We start from the raw sequence: 26,925 nt of genomic DNA, 5'->3' as shown, positions 1-26,925 counted from the left end.
CCCCTCCCCTCAACTTTACAGCGGATAAAGATGGCGGCGCAGTGCTCTTTGTTTTTCTGTTTCTTTCTTGCTTGTTTGTGCACCATCGGTTCCGCGAACGTCCAGGCCACCCAACAGACACTTTTGGCCATCGGTGACCAATATCAGGTATCTGTTTGTTTCGAGCGACTTTCACTACACGCAGAACATCCCAGCTGACATGGCGAGGCCGCCGGGCTCTCCGTGGACTGTTGTCGGGTCTGGGAGGCGGCGCAGACGGAGAGGAAGCGAGGCCGCAGGTCCGCTGCTATGCTATGCTAAGGCTAACAACTACACAAGCCACCGTTACCAGGGTAACCAGATTTCCCGAGTCTGAAACCGGGACACTTTGCGCGTGACCGTGATACTCGTGCACGCACACGTGTTTTGCGCAGACAGGTGCTTTAACCCTGGGGTGGATGGCGGGCTGGCGCACTGGATCACAGCGAGTGCGCATCAGGGACATGGGACACGGTCCCAAACGAACTCGGGGCTCCACAAGCTTGTTGTCTTTCACCTGTGCTGTTCTCTGTGTACACAAATTTAAATATCACTTCACTGTAATGATTTTAAATTAGTGAAATACGCAGATGATATGGCTCTAGTGTATGGAATCAATTTTGTGCCAAAATGTTCATACAATACTTTTGAAATATCAAAGCAAATCAAGTTTATTTGTATCGCGCTTTTAACAATAAACATTGTCGCAAAGCAGCTTTACAGAATTTGAACGACTTCAAACATGAGCTAATTTTATCCCCAATGATGAAGCCTGTGGCGACGGTGGCAAGGAAAAACTCCCTCAGACGACATGAGGAAGAAACCTCGAGAGGAACCAGACTCAAAAGGGAACCCATCCTCATTTGGGCAACAACAGACAGCCTGACTATAATATTAACAGTTTTAACAGGTAGGGGAGAGCGGGGTAAGATGAGCCACTTTTTACATTTTTCATCATAACTACATGTTAAAGCCATTTTTGCTTCCAGTCTACACACCATACCAAATTTCAAAGTGTACTGTTACTATCTGAGCAAAAAATAATTGATAAGCTCTTATGGTTAGAGTGATATTACCTCTTGAAAAAAAAATGTCAAGTGGCTCAACTTACCCCATGCACGGGGTAAGATGAGCCACTGTGTGGGGTAAATTGAGCCAACACAAAACATGTTAGGTTAACAAAGTAAACAACTTTTATTATTAGAAATGCAATCAATGAATCAAGTCAAGTCAAGCAAGTGGGGGATAGGGCGGTTGCATAGAGAAGGGGAGATGAAGAGAGAGGTGATAGAACGAGATGGGATAGGGAGGGATAGATAGATGGATAGAGAGAGAGAGATATGCATAGATAGATAGAAAGAGGGATGGTTAGAGAGGGAATGAGAGATATACTATATTATAGAAATTACTAAAACAGTAGAACAGTGCCAAAAAATCTTATTTCTTTCAGTAGGTTAAAACATGCAGCAATCATTCCATCAATCATTTCATCATTATTCAATGTTCCAAGCGTTCAAATGGCAAGGGAACACCATTTGCCTCTCCCTCCGTGCTGTCCCCCCAACAGTAAAGGGGCGGGGCAATTTTTTCACAATATCCTGTCTTGACAGGACAGCCTCATCTTTCTCTTTGAAGACAAAGGTTGGCTTTCTTGCAGAGCCATGGCATGACCGGCTTCTTTTGACAAATCTTGCCTCTATTTCGAAGACATCCAATTTGATTATCTGGCCAATGAAGAAATGCACTTTCTTCTTCCCCGTGAATTTTTGCCACAACATAATCCCCCACATCTAACAACTGGTCTTCCTCATCTGATGTCATATATATATATATATATATATATATATATATATATGTTGTCATATATGACCAGTAAATGTGAAAACTTAAGTGTCATCCATATTGGGTAAGCTCAGCCACCAATGGGGTAAGTTGAGCCAGTGGCTCAACTTGCCCCACATCTAATGGCTCGTCTTACCCCGTGGCCACCATTTTGTAGAAAAATGCTAATAAAGGGGATTAGGCTAATCAAAATTATTTTTATTAGCATTCATATCATAGCTTAGAAAGCCACTAACTTAACCCTAATGTGTCTAAATATTATTCTACTTTTGTCTTCTCTAAATCATCTTCACTGTGGACAAACATGGAATTGACTTAGAAAGCACAAAAACACATTTTTATAAATATGTCCCTCACCTAGTTTGACATGTGGTGCTCCTCTCCACAAGTGTAAGTAAATGGTCCCGCCCCCCTTTGAATGTGGTCACATGATCACATTTGTTTACTGTTTCTTAGAAACAGGGGGTGGCTCATCTTACCCTCTGGCTCATCTTACCCCGCTCTCCCCTATAACCCTCAACTGTCCTCATGGGGCCGTCCTTCACAGGAGCGGTGCGATAAAACTCCGACCAGACACAGGGCACCAGGATGGACCAAGCAGGTCCGAGGGGCAGAAGAGGCCAGCATCTCAATCCCAGGATCAACATGTAACTCAGAGGGACAGATGGGGGGGGGAGAGAGAAAGAAAACACGTTGTTAGGTATGCCCTAAAAATGACAAGTATTAAATCTGTGTGGTAGGCTCGCACAGACGAGAGTCTTTAACATCAGGCATAACACACAACAATGGCATGTTAATATGGTAAAAAATATATCATGACCTGCTCTGGCTGGATGCTTGATTGGGTGATGGGAGCACACTCCTCAGCAATGATGAGATGCAGATGGGACCCTTAGGGCTGGCCAAGGCAATTCAGTTACATTTCACCGGGTCTGGGACATGCGACAGAATGTCTGACGGCCGATTCCCTGCAGGCTACGATAGCCAGTCGAGGTCTCCACCGTCTCCACCAAAAGATTTCCTGTTGACTCCATGTAACTCAGAGGGACAGATTTGGGGTGGGGGGGAGGGAAAGAAAACACAGGTGGTTAGGTATGCCCAATGTCACCTGAATAAGTAGGAACAGTATACATATTGCACCGAGTACAAGCAGGGACTCCGGCAACTAACTATGACAGCATAACTAAAAGGGGAGAGCCAGAAGGTAACACAGGCATGAGGGGCCCCGGGACATAAAGCAGCAGCCACTACACCGTCAACAAACTCGAGTGAGCAAGCGAGTGGGGACTGACAGCATCCATACATCCCAGTTTACCAAAACACTCTGTCTGAGGATCCTCCAGATCTACTCCTTTACCTCATAAACACCATTAACACAAGGCTTGGCTAAACAGATATGTTTTCAGCCTAGACTTAAATATCAAATATCAAACATGCCAAACATTAAATATCAAACAAAAACGACAAATCAAAATACAAAAAAAGAAAAAAAAGTCAATTTTTTTAGACTGGCAAACAAATTATTCGTGTAATCGTGCAAAATATCACACTACGTTCACACTGCAGGCTGAAGTGACTCAAATCCGATTTTTTCGCCCATACGTGACCTGTATCCGATCTTTTATTGACAATATGAACGACACATCCGATTTTTTTCAAATCCGACCCAGGCCGTTTGGATATGTGGTCCTAATTCCGATTCCTATCCGATCTTTTCATATGTGGCTTCAGTCTGAACCGCCAGGTCGCATTCATCCGACTTACACGTCATCAACAAGCCACAAACGTCACTATTCTGCGCTGAAGTAGGCGGCGGGTCTCTCAAAAAAAGTTACAACAACAAAACCCTTGCCCTCTTCCTTCTCAGCCTCCTCCTTAACATCAGGCTATTGTGCATGTTCTGGCTCCGTCGCAACAACTGCATCATCGCCAGGTACTCCATGCTGGCTACTGTCGTACACAGGAAACTTTAGGTTACTTCCGTAAACACTGGCCATGCTCACTGCGTGTGAGCAGTTTGCAGTTTTGGCACAAACTTCCCGTGTGGGCGGGCTGTCCAGGAATGCATTCCCATTGGCTAACTTGTGTTTGACTGACAGCTACGCTCAGCCATTCCCTACTCGGATTCTGGCGGACTGGATCCATTGACGGTAAACAAGGATCGAGTGGACTTCAGTGGCGACTGAATTTACACTTTATTGAATTAATTCAATATCATAGTCGCCACTGAAGTCCACTCGATCCTTGTTTACCGTCAATGGATCCAGTCCGCCAGAATCCGAGTAGGGAATGGCTGAGCGTAGCTGTCAGTCAAACACAAGTTAGCCAATGGGAATGCATTCCTGGACAGCCCACCCACACGGGAAGTTTGTGCCAAAACTGCAAGCAAAAAGTCAGGGAGCGCAAACGAGAAAGCTGGAATCGCAACCAAAATAAATTACGTCAAACAAAACTGAGAAAGACGCGGAACAAAAATAAAAGGTTTCTGAAGAGTAATAGACTGATATTTTGCACGATTACACGAATAATTTGTTTGCCAGTCTAAAAAAATTGACTTTTTTTCTTTTTTTGTATTTTGATTTGTTGTTTTTGTTTGATATTTCAAAAGTATTGCATGAACATTTTGGCACAAAATTGATTCCATACTAGTGGGACTCTTATCAGAATGACAGCATATCTGACTATGTTGATCATGTTTTTAAGTTAGAGCAGTGGTGTAAGACAAGCTCACTTTTACTCAATGTATGTAAAACCAAGGAGCTAATTCTTAACTACACAGGTGTTCCATCACCACTTCTACTATCCAACCAAACAGTCGAAATTGTCAACTGTTTTAAGTACTTAGGCACATACATTGACTGCAAGCTGAACTTCACAGATGTTGATGTTCTACGCAAAAAGCCCAATCAAAGGTTGTATTTAATTAGAAAGCTGAAAGGCTTTGGGGTAAGTCCTAACATCTTGGAGAGGACATATGTAAGCCTAATAGAGAGCGTCCTTACCTATAACATCTCTGTATGGTATGGCCACCTCGCCCTATCCAACAAGAATAGGCTGTCCAGAGTTGTGAAAATGGCAGGAAAAATCATAGGACAACCTCAAAAACTACTGGACAATCTATATAGGACTGCAGTCGATAGGAAAACTATGAACATTTTGGACGATGATACCCACCCTCTTCACTCGGAGTTCGAATTGCTCCCCTCAGGGAGGCGCTACAGGGCACACATCGCAAGGAAAAACATATATAAACACTCATTTATACCAAATACAATTTCCATGGTCAACAAGCAATGGAAAAATTAGACAGGTGTAGGCTGGAACTGGTGCTGACCTTGTCTATGATGTGTATACTGGGCGGGGCGACTGGGGTGGGGTAGAATGATCTATGTATGTATTTATGTTTTTGTGCAGTGGTATGAATGTTTGTTTTTACGTGTTTTTATAGTGAGACCAGAGACAAATTTCATGCTGGCATGACAAAGTTTATTCTATTCTATTCTTTTATCATTTTGTAGAAGTTCACTTTTATCAACATTTCAGAGAACAATCAAGTATTTTCTTGTTATCTACATGTGCTTCTATCACAATTCAGTTAAAGTAAGAAAATCAGACAGCAGATGTGATGATAGGGAATAGGCCAATAGCCGGGCGGCACGGTGGTGTAGCGGTTAGCGCTGTCACCTCACAGCAAGAAGGTCCGGGTTCGAGCCCCGTGGCCGGCGAGGGCCTTTCTGTGCGGAGTTTGCATGTTCTCCCCGTGTCCGCGTGGGTTTCCTCCGGGTGCTCCGGTTTCCCCCACAGTCCAAAGACATGCAGGTTAGGTTAACTGGTGACTCTAAATTGAGCGTAGGTGTGAATGTGAGTGTGAATGGTTGTCTGTGTCTATGTGTCAGCCCTGTGATGACCTGGCGACTTGTCCAGGGTGAACCCCGCCTTTCGCCCGTAGTCAGCTGGGATAGGATCCAGCTCGCCTGCGACCCTGTAGAACAGGATAAAGCGGCTACAGATAATGAGATGAGATGAGGCCAATAGCCTAAATTTCAAATGATTTATTTCACCTTTGTGAAAATCCCAAGAAAATGCATTGCTTGCATATTAACATCAACATTTTATGCGATGAACTTTTTTTTTTAAACAATAGGCTATGCATTGTAACAGGAATGAGCACATGAGCCTAATCATTGTCACCTCCGAACCTTTACCCAAAATGCCTCTGTTTAATCGTAACCAGTGTCGGCTATTAACTATTTTGAAAACGTGAACCCTGAGTTGACAACAGCATCAAACAAGTCAAGACAATCTGTGAAACAGATGAAAGACAACAAAAAATGTTTCAGAAACACAGCCACCCACCCTAAAGAAGATGCCATTTTATTGCATATATTTACATGATGAGTGAATTTGCTCCAGTAGCGCTTTATTGCCCGAGAGCCTGCTGGGAAACTGCGAGCAAGTATCGTTGAAATTGGCCCGGGTAAGGATCAAGGCCTCTCGTCAGTCCAGGTGTTGCTCATGAGTGAAAATATTCGCTCAACTGGAGCATTGGTGCCAGGTAGGCACATGGCAAACTGGCAAAGCTGGCTGGCATTGCTGTAAGGAATCTCCCTACTCTTGAAGTGTGCGAACATCAACGCCCAGCGCTCATCCGTTCGGCATTGTCGCGCAGTAGTTGACAGCCGCTAGCGAAAAAACCCGTTATAACGCGGCCTCTATATTGCAGCATTGTAGAAATAGATACATTGTAAGGTTGACTGCGTACACACACGCACATTGATGCTGAATTGCTAGAAGCTTTATTGACATCTCGTTGGCTGTATATGATCGCTGTAACCGGGACAGTTTGTTCGTGTTTGGTGTAAACCGGGACATTTCAGCGTCCCGACGGACCTTTGTCGGGACTGGGGACACGCAACTCAAAATCGGGACTGTCCCGGTCAAACCAGGACGTCTGGTCATGTTACCGTTACCGAGCCTGTCTCTCTCCAATGCCAGATCCCTGGTGCATAAAACGGATGACTTGGAATTACAACTCGCTGGAAATCGCTATGTTCGTGACTGCTGTGTTTTAATTATTACCGAAACCTGGCTTCATCCGGAAATACCCGATGCTAGCTAGCAGTGTGTGTGTGTGTGTGGTGGGGGGGTATTTTAAGAATTTTGACTTTTCCATGTTTCACCCCCCTAGAAATATGGAGATGGTCCATCTATGTGGGAAAATGTCAAATTTTACTAAAGGGTTGTTTTACAATCGGGGTACAAAGTTTGTGTCACAGGGGTCCAAAATTCAAATTGATTCAAATTGATTCTTGTACCAGTTTTTAAGGCCCACTTTACACGGGGACGGTATAAAACAAAAACGCAAAAGTCCGTTTTCGTTCTCACTTTTTTCCGCGTCTACACGACCGTTTTCAAGGAGGAAATCTGCGTCTATACGGTGACGCATAAATGTCTCCGCTATGTCTGCATGCATGCGCAACATCTTCCGTCTTGTCTGATCTGCACATCTGCGCCGCTGTTCTGTCAAGTTATCCTACCAAGCCTACTACGCATGCGCGAAATCCAGGAGGGTAGGAAAATTTAACAGTAGTTTTGTCCCACCGATCAGCTGGGCTGATAGAAAATCGGTGAGAATTTCACGCATTTGCCGATTTTTATGTTTTGTGCGTATTGGTCGAGTCTTTGGCCGAGTCAAATAATTTTTAATGACTTGTTTTGAATAATAAAACGGTCTGTATGAGAACTTGCTAGGATAACTTTACAGAACACCGGTCCGGCTGAGGTACTGTAGTGCTCGAGGGAGGAGCAGGAGCAAACCGAAACTCTTTTAATCTGCCTTTATTAAGTAACTCACTCTTGTTTTGGTGAAGAAGAGAAAAGGCAGTGTCCATCTCAGCAAAATAAACCCGTTCGGCTGCTAGTTTTGTTTTCAGTCTCGGGTTTATGGTTTCACGAGCGGCTTGAATAGGCGGCGCGCGTGCATGCGTGTGTGTAACTTGGCGACACCAAACTGAGGAGCTCCAGCTGGGCGGGTGAGCAGGAAAACACATCTACTGCATTAAAACACAGAGCAGCTTGAAGGTCCGTTGGATCGATGTAATCAGACATGCTCTTACTTTTTTACTTACTTTCTTACTTCCCGGGCTGGCATGTGCAGTATATGACGTATGTATGACGTAAACGCGTACCCGACGTGAGCAGATCCGAGCAGAGTTTCGCGTATTGGGTAGTTTAGACGGATATGCAACGGGGGCCGTTTTTAACTTATCCACTCTGGAAGGCGTTTTCAATTTTATCCGTTTTTCAGCCTCGGAAATGCTGTCCCCGTGTAAACGAAAGGCACTTCTGATAAAATATTTAGTAAAATATTTACCCGACAGCGTCCTCGTGTAAACGGGCCCTAAGTGAAGGACAAATTAAAGAACAGATTTCAGGTAATTTTTTGACGTGTGTATGGTAGTTTTGTGTAATCTGCTATAAGATAAAGAAGATTAAGTGTAGCTTTAAACAGGGCTGGGAGAAACAAACGAAGTGATTCTCGGAGAGGACTTTTTTTTTTTTTTTTGACAATTCAGAATCCACTACTTCCACAGTGCTTTTAAATATAAGGCTGTAAGCTTTGTGTTAGTTGTCTCTAATATTTATGTCCCAATATCTTGACCACATTTTAGGATGAAAATAATCATTTTAGATATGTTATTTTATATTGAAAAATTAGCTGTCTCGGAGAGGACATTTTTTTTGACGCAATTCCATACTAATTTGATCAAAATAGTCTGAAAAAACTTACTGGCATTCAACATTAAAACTTAACTATGTTTCCAATGATATGGAACCAAATATGTGTTTTATGGTATAAAGAATGATTTAAGTGCATCCCTTTTGGAGCTACCTGTGGTCAAAAAAGCACTTTTTCTAAATGACACGAGTAATTTTGCTAAATATGACGTATATTCCCATACATTCACCAAAAATAACCTTATCACCAAATTTTTTTTGCATGGTAAATAGAGCTATCACAGGGCTACAATAAACAACCGAGTTTATTTAGTCAAGCCTTTTGATATTGAAGATAATAAGTGTTAAATGTGATTTTTAGCTTGCGTACCCTGATTGTAAAACAACCCTAAATTGAACCTTGCTAACCCCCCTGTACTGTACGTACCCTCTGAAAGTTTCCATTCTTACAATATGACAAAATACATTACAGTGCTGTTTGATATTAGAATGCTGCTTTTTTTTAATGTGTTTTAAAGTTATCAATGAATGCGAACCTCTTCAGGTATGCCACTAGGTACGACTACAACATTTTCAGTGCAGATGATCATTATTTTAAGGTAATAAGCTTAGTGGTAAGTAACCTTACATTCAAGTAAATTAAACATCTGGTAATTCTGCTCTTTTTCAGCAAGTTTTAAAGTTATTGATGAATGTCACACGCTTCAGTAATACCTCAAATATGAACTATTTTTAAGCACAGAGGATCATTACTTAAGGTTACTAATTTAGTTTTAAGAACCAGTATGCACAAATGATTCATATCTCCCAGTGTATTAAATAGTCATTATTTGTATTCTTGCAGGTAAATAATGGCTTCTGTTGCAACACGGTCAAAAGCTAAGAAGATGCTAGGTGTAGTAGAGTACATAGAGCAGGCTGAGTTCCCTTCTGGGATGCTTCCAACAGGGAAGGACATCATTCAGAATATGCTCTATCTGCTGCGGCCGAAGCGTGCTGGTCAAGCACGGAGATCCAGGGACGCTGCTGCTCGGTTGCCGGCAGAACTTGTTCGAGAGCACTGGCTATTCTGTAACTTGTACACCATCCACACCAGACATATAAAGAAGCATATCTTGAAACTTTATGGAGAATTTGTTACTCTGATTCAAACCCGTAAGCGGAGACAAAATGAGGGTTTCTAACAACTTTGTGAGAAATAAATATTACTGTGATTTTTGATGTTATATTTAAGGGTTATTTCCGTTAAAGAATGCTTATATTAGTGAAAAAGGCCGTTTTTGACTATTTGGAGGGGTTATTAACTTCAGAGGGTATGTACAGGGGGGTTAGCATTTTTCAGTTGGTCAAACATTGGTATTTCCATACTTAGATAGATCATCTCCATATTTTGGAGGGGGTAGAGAAAAATGTTTGGTCTAACACCCCCCCACTGCTAGCAGGCTGCACTCTGCTCCGCTGGGACAGGACTGAGGACTCCGGTAAGAGCAGAGGAGGGGGCTCTGTATTTACGTGCATGATAACTGGTGTAACAACGGAACAATCATAGACGAACACTGTTCCCCAGACCTCGAGTACATGTCTGTCTGTAAGATGCCGGCCTTTTTTCTACCGAGAGAGCTAACTGTGGTGATTGTCATAGCTGTGTATATTCCACCCGACGCCAGTGTTAACAGCAGCGAGCCCACCCTGACGGTGTTCACATAATCGCAGGAGACTTTAATAAGGCCAACTTAAAGACTGTACTGCCGAAGTTTTACCAACATGTTAAGTGTTCTACTAGAGGGGAGAACACTCTGGATCATGTTTACTCCAACATCAAGCACGCGTACAGGGCCATACACCTCGGCCAGTCAGACCATCTTTCCCTCCTGCTCTCCCCAGCCTACACCCCCCTCAGACGCAGAGCCAGGCCCACCACAAGGACTATCACAACCTGGCCTGACAACGCACTCTCCAAACTACAGGACTGCTTTAAACGGACAGACTGGGACTTATTTGAACACCAGGAGCTGGAGACGTTCACAGGAGCGGTGCTGGACTATATCAAGTTCTGCATCGGGAATGTGACAGTAGATAAAAACATCCGGGTTTTCCCAAACCAGAAACCCTGGATGACCAGCCAGGACCACTCACTCCTCAGGGCTCGCGACGCTGCCTTCAGGTCAGGTGACAGGGCTCTGTACAGAGCCGCTCGAGCTGATCTGAAAAGAGGAATAAATAAAGCCAAGGCGGACCATAGGCTGCGTATAGAGTCCCACCTGTCCAGCAACAACACACGGGAGGTGTGGCAGGACATCACAAACTTCAGAGACTGTGATGCGTCAACAGGAGACTGGAGTGCGCCGCTAGCAGAGGAGCTAAATTGCTTCTTTGCTCACTTTGAAACATCTCAGCAGCACTCATCTGCTCCAGCCCTGCCCCCACCACCACACAGTTCCTACACCACTCCATTCACTGTACAGGAGCACATGTGTCAGACGGGTGCTCCTGGCAGTGAACCCCAAGAAAGCTGCTGGCCCAGATGGAGTACCTGGTAAGGTGCTCCAAGCATGCGCCCACCAGCTCGCCCTTACCTTCACCAGGATCTTTAACCTCTCCCTGGCTCAGGCAGTCACCCCTCCCTGCCTAAAATCTGCAACAATAATCCCAGTGCCGAAGAAGTCTCCCGTCACCAGCCTGAATGATTACCGTCCTGTGGCCCTCACCCTGGTAATCATGAAGTGCTTCGAGAGACTAGTTCTTCAGCACATCAAGGATCACCTCCCCCCAGACTTCGACCCCTACCAGTTTGCATATCACGCAAACAGATCCACAGAGGACGCCATCGCCGTAGCTCTCCACTCTACGCTGAACCACCTGGAGCAGCAGCAGAGCTACGTCCGCATACTCCTTTGCAGATTACAGTTCAGCTTTTAACACAATAATCCCAGACATCCTTATCAGAAAACTGGACACTCTCGGCCTTCCCCCTCTCACATGTGCCTGGATAAAGGACTTTCTTACCGATCGGCCCCAGACTGTGAGACTTGGCCCCCACTTCTCTTCCACCTGCACGTTGAGCACCGGCTCTCCACAGGGCTGTGTGCTGAGCCCCCTCCTGTACTGCTTCTACACCCACGACTGTAGTTCGACCCACAACAACAACCTCGTCGTCAAGTTTGCTGACGACACCACAGTGGTCGGACTCATCACAAAGGGAGATGAGCCAGCCTACAGAGAGGAGGTCCTGAAGTTGGCAGCCTGGTGTTCAGAGAATAACCTCGCTCTGAACACCAAGAAACCCAAAGAGCTCATTGTTGACTTCAGGAAGCACAGCACCGACCTAGCCCCCCTTTACATCAACAACGAGTATGTGGAGAGGGTCCACACCTTCCGGTTTCTTGGCGTCCTCATCTCCGCCGACATCTCCTGGGCAGAGAACATTACAGCAGTCATCAAGAAGGCTCAGCAGCGGCTACACTTCCTGAGAGTCCTCAGGAAGTACAACCTAGACTCCAACCTGCTGCTGCCCTTCTACCGCTCATCCATTGAGAGCCTGCTGACGTACTGTATCACAGTATGGTACGGCAGCTGCACTGTTGCAGACGGGGAGAGGCTCCAGAGAGTAGTAAAGGCAGCATAGAAGATCATCGGCTGCCCTCTCCCCTCCCTGATGGACATTTACACCTCCCGCTGCCTTAGCAGAGCTAAGAACATTATGATGATGATGATGATAAGCCATTTATTGTCACTAGTCACATGTACCAGCGAAATTAGCCGTCAACCTGTCCGTACATATACAGTTGACATAGGGTAGACAGGACAGGAAGACAGGGATGAAAAATACAGAATGACATGAGGGAAGAGGAGGAGAAAAAACGACCCCCACGCTATGCTTCTAGGGACGCACAGTGTGGGAACATTAAAAAAACACCTCAGCACATAAGCACAAATTCCACACACACACTACACTTTACAACATGAAAACTCAGGACGCGAGGGGGGCAATCATGGGGGGGGCAGATGGGTATAGGTAACCCAGCGCAAAACAAGCAGTCCGGTCCTGCAGCCAGACAGCGCTTACCGACTTGACACACTAGGGGTAAGAACGGTGACCGTGGGAAGGGGGGGAATACAGAGAGAGTCTGACTGCAGTGATCTTCAGGGGGAATTGTAGACAAGATGAGACAGCAGAAGCAGGAAAGATTAGGGGAGGGAGAGGCAGAGAAATACAACCGCCTTCCGTGAAAGCATGGAGAAGAATCAAGGACAGCTCCCACCCTGGCTTTGATCTGTTTGACCTGTTGCCCTCAGGGAGGCGCTACAGGTGCATCAGGACAAAAACAAATAGATTCAAAAACAGCTTCTTTCCTGACTTTATAGTCTAACCCCCCCTGTGCAATACTTCATAATGTGCAATACTTTATTTTATAATATGACTCTCTGTGCAATACCTCACTCCATAATGTGAAACACAACACAGCCTCAGGACTGTGCACCTTATACCCTCACCTTTTTTTTTCTCTCTTCTCCCCTTTTTCTCTACACAGTGTTTGCACTGTTATTGGAGTTGCTTTTAATCTCCTTGTACATGGGTATAGTGACAATAAAGGCATTCTATTCTATGTCAATAATCGTGTGTGTGTAAAACATCTGTCTGGTTTAGAGGTTTTACATATTTTAGTTTAGGTCAAGAATGTTAGACTATTTTAAATATAATATATAAATATAATGGTGTCATTTGAATGTAATAAAATGGTTCCTGGTGAAGTTTTTAATTATTCTGTGTACTCACTTCCGGGTGTCTTGTAACGTCATGAACGTGCGCCGCTTTGCGCAGCCAATCAGAAGCGACGTGTACGAAGCGTCACGTGCCAAGAGCCCCGCCCCGTTATGTCACCTCTGATATAACAGCAGAATAAAGTGTAAATAAGTCATTAGTCTGCTTTATTATAATTCAGTGGTTTTACTGTGAGGTGAGGAAACAGGTAGGAAATATTTTTCTTTCTTTTAGACGGATAAATAAACAAAAGTGACATTAAATCTGCAGACTGCGATATTTAGGCGAGTTGTGTGAGTGAGTGAGGAGTAAATGAGCTACAGTGCTGTGGAGAGTTACTCATCCCAACTGCAACTCTCTCTCTCTCTCTGTGCGTGTGTCTGTCTGTCTCTCTCTGTGTGTGTGTGTCTCTCTCTCTCTCTCTCTGTGTGTGTGTGTGTCTCTCTCTCTGTGTGTAGGTTGTGGAGATGCTGAGAGCTGTGGGTAAAATGGTGTTTGGAGGTTTCGAGAGTCCAAAGTTTACTCCTCAAGAAAGCAAGGTTGGTCAAAGCAGACTCAGATACTGTTTGTTACAGAATCTAAAGATGTTTTAAATTGGTGTGTGTGTGTGTGTGTGTGAGAGAGAGAGAGATGTAATATAATAATGGAGGGTGTAAAGTGACTTTGTGCTAGCTTCCAGCTTTTTTTCTCTCTCTCTCTCTCTCTCTCTCTCTCACACACACACACACCCTTAGACACCTGAGTGTGTGTGAGATCTATAATATAATAATGGAGAGTGTAAAGTGACTTCGTGCTAGTTACCAGTTTATATATTTTACTCACTCACTCGTGTGTGTGTGTGTGTGAGAGAGAGACACACATTCAGTACTGTGCAAGAGTCTTAAGGCCAATTTATGCTGACAACCCAGTCCTCGCAGGTAGCATCGCAGACAGTGTCTGCGCAGCCCCCCACCTTCGCAGACGCTCTGCGCAGCCCCCCCCACCTTCGCAGACGCTCTGCGCAGCCCCCCCACCTTCGCAGACGCTCTGCGCAGCCCCCCCACCTTCGCAGACGCTCTGCGCAGCCCCCCCACCTTCGCAGACGCTCTGCGCAGCCCCCCCACCTTCGCAGACGCTCTGCGCAGCCCCCCCACCTTCGCAGACGCTCTGCGCAGCCCCCCCACCTTCGCAGACGCTCTGCGCAGCCCCCCCACCTTCGCAGACGCTCTGCGCAGCCCCCCCACCTTCGCAGACGCTCTGCGCGCACCTCCCAAAAATTGTGACCACTGCAGAAGCCTCGCAGACAAGAGGGCTCTGACTGGTCCACTCTACATCCGCTGTACACGCACTTCCGCTTCCCTACTTTCCCGGTTTGGTTTGTTTTCACGACCGGCATTTTTAAAAACACGAGCGAAGATGGAGCAGCACGAAGAGCGGTTGATCGAGGAAGTACGTACATCTATACGACTCCAGTTCTAGTCATTATAAAAAAAAAAGTTCTAGTCATTATAAGTAACCGGAGGATAAACACTCCACTAACCACACCCACCAACTACTCCTAGCGACTTCGCACCCCCTTGCGTTGTGGCGGTGAATAACATCGCGCACGCCTATTACTCCCCGCTCAACGATAAATTACAACTGTCTGCGAAAAGCTATCTGTAAAAGCCTTGTCGCAAGAGCATGCAGAGGCCTTTAGGCACCCTATGTTTTTGTTATAGCTTTTTATTTTATGACTTCATTTTCCAACACAAAATTAAACGTTTGTACACAAGTAAAGAAAGCAGCGTATTCCATAAGGGACGCTTTCCAGACAAAAACGTAATGAAGGCTTCTGGGTTTTGGTGCACGTTTGACAGTGTCCAGAAGAACTGTGGTTGGTTCTGTGAGATACTCAGTAAAACCTAGAGCTCATTTCCACATAAAACTGCACTCATTGGACCGGAAATTAATTTTTTAAAGCAAAGGGTTGTCTCACCAAATATTGACTTTTTCATTTATTGTTTACTGCTCTTTGTAGTATAGTGTTTGTTTGTTTGTTTCAGGGACAGGACTATGAGGTGCGAACCTATCACCCCACACAGTGGGTCAGTACCACAGTCAATGGCACGGAGCAGGACGAGGGCTTAACTACTGGCTTTAGGAGACTCTTCAAATACATCCAGGGAAACAATGAAAAGCGTAAGCACTGCAGGCTGCTTTACCTGACTTGTATAATATGCTTTTTGATTTAAAAAAAAAAATCACTGCAGATAGGATTATTTTGTTAACTTTTTTTTTCCACATGTTTCTACTTTGCTTCTTTTAGTCCGAGGCTGATGAACTTAACTAAACAAATAACAATCTCTGTAGCAGATTACCTGGTTATCAATTAACCAAGCTCTTCTGCTAGTTTAGTTTCTGCTGCATGTAAAGAAATTGTTTCGCACATCTGTCAGTCAGTTATTCAGTGCAAAAAGCTTGTAAAAATTAAGTTAATAAATAAGAGCACTGATACATAAACTAGATTATACTAAAATAGAATTTAAAGTGGTTTAATAAAATATTTATTTTTAGAGGAGCAGCCTCTTGTGTGTAGTTCACATTCTTTGCTTTAATAGTCTAAAGCATAAAAATGACAATAAAGGAACTCTAAAAGGTCTAAAGTATGTGAATGAAGTATTTTCAGATGTAAGCGTGCGGGTTTAAACACCTTTTTCTGCCTGGTGAATGCAAACCGTCCTAGTTCCAACAATACAAATGGTCATCAGTTCTGGTACTGCAAGGCCTGTTTCTCGTAATCAGCTTGGTGAGCTTTCTGCTTGGACTGCTGATTCAATTTATTGGCTGATTATTAGGTTTTGTGGATGTGTTGGAACAGGCAGGCCACCAAACTGTGCTGGACCCTGTCCTCCAGGACTGAAAATGTGGCAATGATTTAAGGTTATCATCCTTTGATTTAGATTATTTAAAAAAAAAAAAGATTCAGATTGGACAGAATATAGCCTCCATTCATTTTTTTTTTTTTTAATACCACTTATCCATAGTGGGTCGTGGGTGAGCTGGAGCTGATCCTAACTGATGTTGGGTGAGAAGCGAAGTAACCCTATACATTTCACTGGTTTATCACGGGGCTAACACAGAAAGACAGACCTGTGGGCAATTTAGACTAGCCATTTGACCTAATCTACATGTTTGTGGGAGGAAACTGGAGCACCTGGAGGGAACTCGCCCAGGCATGGGGAAGAACATGGAAACTCCACACAGAAAGACCTAAACTGACCGGCAGGTTTGAACCCAGAACCGTTTGCTTTGAGGCGACAGTGCGGACGCTGCCTGGCCAAAAGAAAGTTGCGCGCACTTTTTATTGGATTGCCTTTAGCTTTGATTACGGCGTGCGTTTCCTGTGGCGTTGTTTCAGCAACCTTATGCAGCATCATGACATTTATTTCCATTCAGAGTTGGAGTAATTTTTTTTTTTGCCAAGGTCTTGTACTGACAATGAGAGAGTCAAACTACTGCGTAAAATCTTCTCCAGCACATCCCAAAGACTTTCAGTGGGGTTAAGGTCAGGACTCTGTGTTGGATAATTCATGTGAAAATGATTCCTCGTGCTTCCTGAACCACTCTTTGACAATTTTGAGCCTGATGAATCCTGGCATTGTCATCATGCGCCGTGAGGGAAGACGAAAACTCCATTGATGTAATAACCTGCTCGTTCAGTACATTCAGATTGTCAGCTGACTTCATTTTATTGCCCCATAACGTTGCTGACCTCGACCTGGCCAGTTGAAGTGACCCCAGATCACAACACTGCCTCCAGAGGCTTCTACAGTGGACATGGTACACGATGGCCGCATCACTTCATGCGGTTCCCTTCTTACCCTGACATGCCCATCGCTCTGGAATAGGGTTGATCTGGATTTATCAAACCACAGGACCATTTTTCCATTGCTCCAGGGCCCAGTCTTTATACTCCTGAGGAAATTGAAGCCTTTTCTTTTGATTATCCTCACTACCTTTCTTGTGGACCCACAGCTGTTCAGTCCCGATCCTGAGAGTTCATGTTGCATTGTGCAAGTGGAAATGCTCCTTCACTGTTAAACATAGCTGTGAGTTCTACTGTTGATGCTTTTACGATTTGACTTGAAGCGTTTAAGTGATCTCTGATCATGGTCGGTCAAGATTTTTCTGACCACATTTCTTCTACAAAGTTGACGGTTCGTCACAATTTTTCCAGGTTTTAACCCAATTCCAGTAACTTCAGCTCAAATCTCCTTCATTGTTTTCTTTGCTTGATGCAGGCCAATAATTTGAACCTTCTGAAACATTCAGTGTTCAATGTGATCAAGATGTCAGCTAAGAAAGACATCGAAATGTAATAAGTGAAAATTTCTCCAGTTGTTTATAAGAGGTGTTTGTTTTTTTAAAAAGATTTGGGACAATATGGAAAATGCTAATTAAAAAAAGAAAGTAGTGACTTTTCTATATTGATTGACTTGCAGACAGTACAGTGGGGCAAAAAAGTATTTAGTCAGTCACCAATTGTGCAAGTTCTCCCACTTAAAGATGAGAGAGGCCTGTAATTTTCATCATAGGTACACTTCAACTATGAGAGACAAAACGAGAAAAAAAAATCCAGAAAATCACATTGTCTGATTTTTAAAGAATTTATTTGCAAATTATGGTGGAAAATAAGTATTTGGTCAATGACAAAAGTTCATCTCAATACTTTGTTATATACCCTTTGTTGGCAATGACAGAGGTCAAACGTTTTCTGTAAGTCTTCACAAGGTTTTCACACACTGTTGCTGGTATTTTGGCCCATTCCTCCATGCAGATCTCCTCTAGAGCAGTGATGTTTTGGGGCTGTCGCTGGGCAACACGGACTTTCAACTCCCTCCAATGATTTTCTATGGGGTTGAGATCTGGAGACTGGCTAGGCCACTCCAGGACCTTGAAATGCTTCTTACGAAGCCACTCCTTCGTTGCCCGGGCGGTGTGTTTGGGATCATTGTCATGCTGAAAGACCCAGCCACGTTTCATCTTCAATGCCCTTGCTGATGGAAGGAGGTTTTCACTCAAAATCTCACGATACATGGCCCCATTCATTCTTTCCTTTACACGGATCAGTCGTCCTGGTCCCTTTGCAGAAAAACAGCCCCAAAGCATGATGTTTCCACCCCCATGCTTCACAGTAGGTATGGTGTTCTTTGGATGCAACTCAGCATTCTTTCTCCTCCAAACACGACAAGTTGAGTTTTTACCAAAAAGTTCTATTTTGGTTTCATCTGACCATATGACATTCTCCCAGTCCTCTTCTGGATCATCCAAATGCTCTCTAGCAAACTTCAGACGGGCCTGGACATGTACTGGCTTAAGCAGGGGGACACGTCTGGCACTGCAGGATTTGAGTCCCTGGCGGCGTAGTGTGTTACTGATGGTAGCCTTTGTTACTTTGGTCCCAGCTCTCTGCAGGCCATTCACTAGGTCCCCCTGTGTGGTTCTGGGATTTTTGCTCACCGTTCTTGTGATCATTTTGACCCCACGGGGTGAGATCTTGCGTGGAGCCCCAGATCGAGGGAGATTATCAGTGGTCTTGTATGTCTTCCATTTTCTAATAATTGCTCCCACAGTTGATTTCTTCACACCAAGCTGCTTACCTATTGCAGATTCAGTCTTCCCAGCCTGGTGCAGGTCTACAATTTTGTTTCTGGTGTCCTTTGACAGCTCTTTGGTCTTGGCCATAGTGGAGTTTGGAGTGTGACTGTTTGAGGTTGTGGACAGGTGTCTTTTATACTGATAACGAGTTCAAACAGGTGCCATTAATACAGGTAACGAGTGGAGGACAGAGGAGCCTCTTAAAGAAGTTGTTACAGGTCTGTGAGAGCCAGAAATCTTGCTTGTTTGTAGGTGACCAAATACTTATTTTACCGAAGAATTTACCAATTAATTCATTAAAAATCCTACAATGTGATTTCCTGGATTCTTTCCCCCCATTCTGTCTCTCATAGTTGAAGTGTACCTGTGATGAAAATTACAGGCGCCTCTCTCATCTTTTTAAGTGGGAGAACTTGCACAATTGGTTGCTGACTAAATACTTTTTTGCCCCACTGTATGTACCCAAGATATTTAATGTTTTGTTTCTTCAACTTCATTTCATTTGTTAATATACATCCATTCCTGCGTTTCAGACCTGTAACACGTTCCAAAAAATGTTGGGATGGGGGTAATTTAGGGCTAGTAATGAGGTAAAACAATTAATGTGATTTGAAACAGGTGATATCAACAGGTGATTGTAATCATGATTTGGTACAAAATTAGTATCCAGGAAAGGCCTAGTCTTTAAGGGGCGAAGATGGGTCGAGACTCTCCAGTTTGTCAACAAATGCATGAGAGAATTATTAAAACATTTAAAAATAAATGTTCCTCAAAGAAAGATCCAAACCCCTTTGCATATTTCACCCTCTGCAGTGAATTATATCATTAAACGATTCAAAGAGTCGAGAGTAATTTCAGTAAGGTCAAGGGCCCAAGCCTAAGCTGAACACCCATCCGCGATCTCTGATCCCTCAGACGGCTCTGCATCAAGAACCGTCATTCATCTATAGCTGATAGAAACACGGGACATCTTTTCTATGGTTATTTCAACCAGACGATATAAAACCTCATTCTGTACACGTTACAAAGGCGTGGCTGTGGAAGAAGAGGGTGTGTCTGCTCTGTACCCCAATGAAGAATGTGTGGCGAATTTTGAAATGAAAAATGACAACCTCGTACTGTTGCACACATTAAGACCAGTTTACTGGAAGAACGGGACAAAATAACACCTGAAACACTTCATCACTTGGTGTCTTCAGTTCCTAAACGTTTAAGTGTTGTGAAAAGAAATGGGAACGTTACAAAGTGGTAAATGCTTTACTGTTCCAACTTTTTTTTTTTGAACTGCGTTGCAAGGATCAAAACTGAAGTGTTCATTTTGTGAAAACGACTTTTCATGAGGTGAAGCATCAAGTAATGTGCTGTTGTATTGTTTTGAGTGCAATACAGGTCAACGGATTTATTTAAAGTAATTTTCAGTTTTAATTTCAACAAACTGTCCCATCTTTTTCTGATTTGGGGTTGTATATCCAAACGGTGACAATGTTCTCCCCCTGCCCCCTTCTTAGCCAGGCAGTGTGTGTTTAATATTTAATAATAATGTAAATCTCATAAGGGTCAATAAAACTTGTCAGTGCAAAAAAGTCAAAATTCAGACTGTTCTAATGGTGTCTCGGAGGCTTTTCACTCTGTATTGATGAGGAATGTGTTAAGCTGTTCGTGAGCTGGGTTAGGTGTGTTGGGAGTTAGAAGACTTCATAAGTTCTTACCACAAGGTGGCAGAACCGTGTACATCTAGCAACTCCAAGCACATCTATCATCTGTTTGCAGTACTTTTGATTTTTTTCCTGATTTTTGTTTCAAATGAAATTTTGAAATCTGAAATTTATACATAAATGACAGGCAGCTAGCTGCCTTATAAAGTTATATGTACCATCCTACATGCTAACTAAAATGTCGTACATTTGACCTTTTGGCCAGCTCATGCAATTTATAAAACAACAAAAAAAAGTCTCTGGCTTTGACGGGTAAAGAAATGGCTCATAAACATTTAATAGGCGTATCAGACTCTCGCTGGCCGTGCTGTGAAAGTTGTCCATGCAGACGCTCATCAAAGTGTCTAACCCTGTCATTGCTTAACTCTTGAATATTTTCTATCATTAAAAATCTTATCTCTGCTTTCCAAAGAAATGTATCTGGTTAAGATGTGTTCAGTACTTTGGGAGTAACGGCAGGTTGAAGTCGATACAACAGAGTAAAAACTCTGCTCGCGGGACGTCGGGAAACTGCCGGTGCTTTTCTTTTTGAGTCACGGGAAAGCAGTCAGGCTCTCTCTCTCTCTCTCTCTCTCTCTTTTGATCAGTTTCCCACTGGATTACTCATCAAGATCAATCAGATCACTTTTATAGGGATGTTCTCTCGCTCTCACTGTTTCTGATGAAGGATTCAGCAAAATTTTCCGTCTGCTAGTTTTGATGTTCTGATTCACGGGAGACTTTGAAGTGAGTTTTCATAGCTTTACCTACTTATTTTTTCAAATCAAACTGATGCATGTAAATAAATAACTATTTTAGAATATAACTGGAGTTGTTTTGATGAAAAATATTGAGATCTTCATGGTTGGAATGAGATTTTAAAAAACCGGGAGTCAGAAACGCGAGTGTTGATTTCAGTTGAGTTAATGTGAATTGTTTATTGGATGTGGATCAGACAGTTTTTTGAGGTTCGCCTTGAAAGCTGTGAATATTTAATCAAAATCATTTATATTCTTTCATTTAAGCACTAGTAGGCCCTACTGAGAAATACAAAGGCCTAAAGAGCACAAAGAGGGGATTAGAAATAATCTTTTATGCTTTTATTAAGTGTACAGATTTAATGTTATACCTAATTAGCATAATTAATACTAATTACATAGTAATTTGCAGAATTGGATTTTTACTAATTTTTCAAACTCTTGTATGCCGTATACAACCATCGTCCATGTTCCTGCAAATTTCCATGTAAATATCTTGAAAAATAGAAAAGTTATGAAGGGGAAAAAAAAAAAACATTTGATCTCATTGGTTAACGAGGCCCATTTTGGATCATGTGATCCTCAGACAGAATATTACAGCAGTTTAATAAAAATTAAGCCTTTTTTCCGATCTTTGATTTGTAATATCTCAAGAACAAACATTTTTAATGCTTTTAAAAAGCATGTTCTGAATTCAATGAGCGCGGTTTGGATTCGGTTTGAGTTTTCACCCGATATGCCGACATTTAATGGCTCTATAAAACAAGGTGGTCATGGTGATCTTTTCTCTGTATACAGTGAGTTAGTGATGGTTGTACAAGAAAGAAAAGCAAGCACTTTATCTTAATGTGAGATGTTAAAATCTGTAACTTTTTTTTTTAAATATATAAATACCCCACTGTCAGCACATCAGCATATTCCTGATCAGTTCACCTGCACTAACACTTCTTAGTGAAACTTAATGTGCCATATTTTTCCTTTTACAGTAAATGTGTAAGGAATAAATCATGATGCATTAATGTTTCCACCCAAAGTGAATTATTTTCCTATAACCGAATCTCAAGTTTTTTTTTTTTTTTTTTTTAATTCCTCTTAATATACAGCAATTTACCACCAGTGCAAATTGATGGCTAAAGTGAATCGGTAGTTACCTTCAGTGTTGTGGAATGTCTGTGAAACAATTTGATTCATGTTTTTAGCAGCTATAAACGGTTTCCTCACTTCAAGTGAAAACACAAACTGCAGATTCTCAGCAAACCCGTCAGTGATGCAGTGCCACATGCTGCTAAGATTGAAGATTGGCTGTGATCTGGCATTCTTTCAGCCCATGAGCTCCTTCCGTGGAGGTGGGCAGTGAGAGAAGCGCTCATTATCAGATAAAATCAACAGCCACAACGTTTTCTTTGTGGAGAAAATGGGAGCGTACGGAAACTTTCACTCCTAACAGATTGGATTTAAGAGGACAGAGGACTGTTGAATTGTGAAAGAAGTAAAAATGGCTTCTTTATGTGCTTTATCTCAGAGGTGAAAGTGGACATGACTGTACCAGTGACCTGTCTCATCAACCCTGGAGAGGGATCATCCAACGAGAGCTCCATCACTGTGTCCTTTTACATCCCCGAGGAGCACCAGGCCGAGCCGCCCAAACCCACCGTCCCTGAAGTCTTCTTCGAGAACAGGCAGGAGTTCACCGTGTTCGTCAGGTATTTACATTAAAGCAGACTTTCCTCAGTGTGTGAGGCCATAGAGGTCTTTCACGCGATGTCATTGCAACTGCAGATTTGTTCATGTGGCCGTGTTGCCTGGTGAGCTTTGTGTTTGCTCGTGACCGGCGCGAGCGTACGCGGGTGATTGTAAGCCCAATTCAGTAAGCATCTACAGATAAACTTGTAAAAGTTCCATCTAAAAGAACAATGCCAGAGACCTGTAGTGCTTTTGGATGTAATAACAGACATGGAGATGAGCCTGATTTAACTTTTCACCACTTCCTGGGGAACCCAGAAAGACGAGAACAATTGCAAGCTGCAGTTAAACAGGAGGACTGGATGATAAAACCATTCCTGTGTGTGTGGAGAACATTTATGAGGTTAGTGTGAAAACTCTGCAACATTAAAATGTAGATCTGGATGTGGGCTTTGGTTTGGACATGATATAAGAAGAAGAAACCTTTTATTCGTCACATGCACACTTCTTCAAGCACAGTGAAATTCATCCTCTGCATTTAACCCGTCTGAAGCAGTGAACACACACACACCAGAGCAGTGGGCAGCCACACCAGAGCGCCCGGGGAGCAGTCAGGGGTTCGGCACCTCAGCCCAAGGCCGCCGCCCCACATCAACCTAACTGCATGTCTTTGGACTGTGGGGGAAACCGGAGCACCCGGAGGAAACCCACGCAGACACGGGGAGAACATGCAAACTCCGCACAGAAAGGCCCTCGCCGGCCACGGGGCTTGAACCCAGAACCTTCTTGCTGTGAGGCAACAGCGCTAACCACTACACCACCGTATATATTTTATTAGACTGAATACTTGGCTCGACTAGCAGCATGTTTGTTATGGACTGATCATGTAGACGAGGACCAACACCATAAAATATGCTAGATCTAGGCCCTGACTTGTTTTATTACTATTAGAGCTCCATGTTTGAGCTTACCTTTTTGTCATAAGGTATTTTTCTTTATCAGGAATTTTCATCCGTGCTTTCGTCTGCCTTTAGCATCTCTGGTGTATTTAGAACTCCCAAATACTAAATAGTTCAGGATGTTGTAGTGTCCCAAACCCGGTAGCTGGATTGCTGTGCATCTTTTCAAGTGGAATAAATACATTTGTGGGTAAATTTAAAAAGAAGCCTTTATTTTTGTCACTTGTGACAAAAATAAAGTGAAATTCGTCCTCTGCATTTAATCCGTGTGAAGCGGTGAGCAAGCGTGCGTGTGCACAGAGCAGTGTGCAGAATAAATACATTTGTGTGTAAATTATATGGATCTGTGATGACTGACTGCATATTTCAGCTTTTTGATGTGGTGTGATCTGCTGGTATAAATCATTTCAGAGAGATTGTACTGACTGCAGTCGTTCTAAATTTCATTATGAACTGTCGCAGCTGTTTATTTACCTGGCAGAGAAACAATCTGTGACGCCACTGAAAGTCCTCTATAAAGTACGCAGGTATGTTTATGCATCGTGTGTGTGTGTGTTAGGACATTTGGAGGCTTCGCTAACAGTCAGAACACCCATGATGAGCTGCTAAAGCTGATCGAGAGCTTAAAGAGGGATGGAATGAGCTTCAAAGAGGCTCCCTACTACCGTGTGGGCTACGACAGTCCCTTCAAGCTCATCAACCGCAAGAACGAAGTCTGGCTCATACAGGAGGAGGGAAAGGAGTGAGTCGGGAAAAGGTCAAAATGTTGGGTTGGATTGTATTGTTCCATTCCAAATTAAACTGGGGTATCTGTGGTTGAATGTTTACACCCACAAGTGCCTGAACATGTGTTTTATTTTAATATCAGTTAAGTTGAGAGGTTTTTGGTCAAAATGGGTTCACTTCATTAAGGCCGCACCAATTTAATTAGTTGGTTCTTGGATTTTTTTCAGGAAAAATATGAAGCGAGCGCATGAAATAAAATAAAAAAAAATGCTCTGATGGTAAATTTAGCGGTGGAAATGGAGGGCTTTCATAATAGAGAAACAAAAAGACAATACATTGTTGTTACACACTTCATATGGCTCTGTTAATATCTTATTTCCACCCATATGCATTAAGGGCGAGCTCTGGCTGCACGTCTTTTACCAGGCAAACCAGTAAACAGATAAATAAATGATTGAATTACAGTCAATTGAACGTCTACAATGCACAGAAAAAAAGATTTGACCAGGAGGAGCTACTTCTGATGGCTAAATACTTCGAATGATTTTTTGTTTGCCCCTCACATCAATCAGTGAAATATATAAATCAAACCCACCTCCACAGAGTCGTTGTCCAAGTTGGCACATCGCAGGGTAACAAGCTCACGGCATCTTGAGTACAACTGTGCAAAGTTTCCCCCTCTTGAATTTCGACACACCTGTCAAAGATTTTACACTTCTGTTCGCTGAATATCCTAGCAATCACAAACAGGCTTTGCAGGATTCCCCTCCACAGACATGTTTCTCCCACAAGTCTTTATCTAAAGTGAAAGGGGCGATTTGATTGGTTTTCGATGTCACGTGACCTCAACCTGCAGTCGATTTCTACATATATATATATATATATATATATATATATATATATATATATATTTTTTATTATTTTGCATTTTCTTCAAGCGGCGATTCCAAGAACCAACTAATCGAATTAGTGTGGCCTAATCTGTCTAGTATGAGACCCAGTTCTGTAATCTCCTTCAATAACTTTTTTTTTATTCTGTCCACATTCACTGGATATGAGCAATCTCACACTCTGATTGGCTGCTGTACTACTACGATATCAGCTCATATACCATGAGTAGAGGAGAACAAAATGGCAGTGTGTATTACTGAACCAACCAAGAAATAAAAACTCTACTCGAGAACAAAACACCCCCAAAAAGTGGAATAAAAGTATTTGATGGTAAGAACATTTCTTTTTCAAGAATTATTGCATTCTTCACACATTGCTCTGGTCCTTTCGCTGGTTTTACATTCTAAGCGGACGTGATTTTGTTGGACAAAATAGTTTTTATTTATTGAATTTGCATAAAAATACTCAGTTTCTCAAAATCCAGTGACTGTGGGTAGAATGTTATTCCACTCGGTTTTGTGGAATAACTTAATTATCCATCAGTACAGCAGTGACAGTATGTGTAACTGTCTACATGCTGTGTGTGTGAGGGAGAGAGAGATGGAATGAATTAATGCAGATTTTTTTTTTTCCACCAGGTAAGAAAATACAGGAGCAGGCGTTGTCTTCAGCCCCCCGGTTGGTAGCAGCTGTGGGATGGAACCAATCACCAGCCTGATTATCCTCTGGCAGAGCCAAACATTTACTGATCAATAATCCTATATAACCAGTTTAATGTGAACGCTAGCACATTCCTGTTACTCGCAGTTAAAGCCTTTAAGTACGACAAGACTGCACTATTAGTCACTTCAAAGCTTTAATCACAACTTCATCAGTGAAATTACTCATATCCTGTAATAAACGTATCTGTTTTACACACACGCTTTCTCAGTATGACTGATTTTTAGCTTAAGGTGCGGAGGACAGGACACGAGCAGCTGCAAGCCTTCACTGACCCACGTGTCACCTCTGCACTGTCGTCAGGTTTATTTTGGAGGGGAGTGTTGCCTGAAGATCAGCACTGCGTGAAAGCTACTATACCGAGGCCGAGCCAAAACACCAGCACGATCCGTTATTTCTGTGGTGGAGCGTTACAGACCCGTAAGAGTGCATGAGGGTTGGCGGAGTCCTTTTAAAAGTTGCTTTTGCGTTCAAGTTGCAAACACTTTCCAAGAGTGAGTCTGTAATTTTATAGT

General features: G+C 43.0%; 1 protein-coding gene across 3 annotated transcripts; it reads left to right on the top strand.

The window, feature by feature from the left end:
- Positions 1-26,608, top strand: hebp2 (heme binding protein 2). 3 transcript variants are annotated; one of them, XM_060917970.1, is made up of 6 exons: positions 1-147; positions 13,819-13,899; positions 15,385-15,520; positions 22,954-23,134; positions 24,633-24,815; positions 26,329-26,608. In XM_060917970.1, exons 1-6 carry the CDS (start codon positions 31-33, stop codon positions 26,330-26,332), a joined length of 702 nt encoding a protein of 233 aa, XP_060773953.1. In that variant the 5' UTR covers positions 1-30; the 3' UTR covers positions 26,333-26,608. The 3 variants fall into 3 exon arrangements, with proteins under 3 accessions (XP_060773953.1, XP_060773954.1, XP_060773955.1); XM_060917971.1 differs by having other exon boundaries at positions 24,633-24,830; XM_060917972.1 differs by lacking the exon at positions 1-147 and adding an exon at positions 13,444-13,568.
- Positions 26,609-26,925: the final 317 nt, after the last annotated feature.

The sequence above is a fragment of the Neoarius graeffei genome, chromosome 3 (genome assembly GCF_027579695.1).
Source record: "Neoarius graeffei isolate fNeoGra1 chromosome 3, fNeoGra1.pri, whole genome shotgun sequence".
NCBI lineage: Eukaryota > Metazoa > Chordata > Actinopteri > Siluriformes > Ariidae > Neoarius > Neoarius graeffei.
The sequence above is the reverse complement of the archived record's forward strand: the minus strand, read 5'-3'. Positions and strand labels throughout refer to the sequence as shown.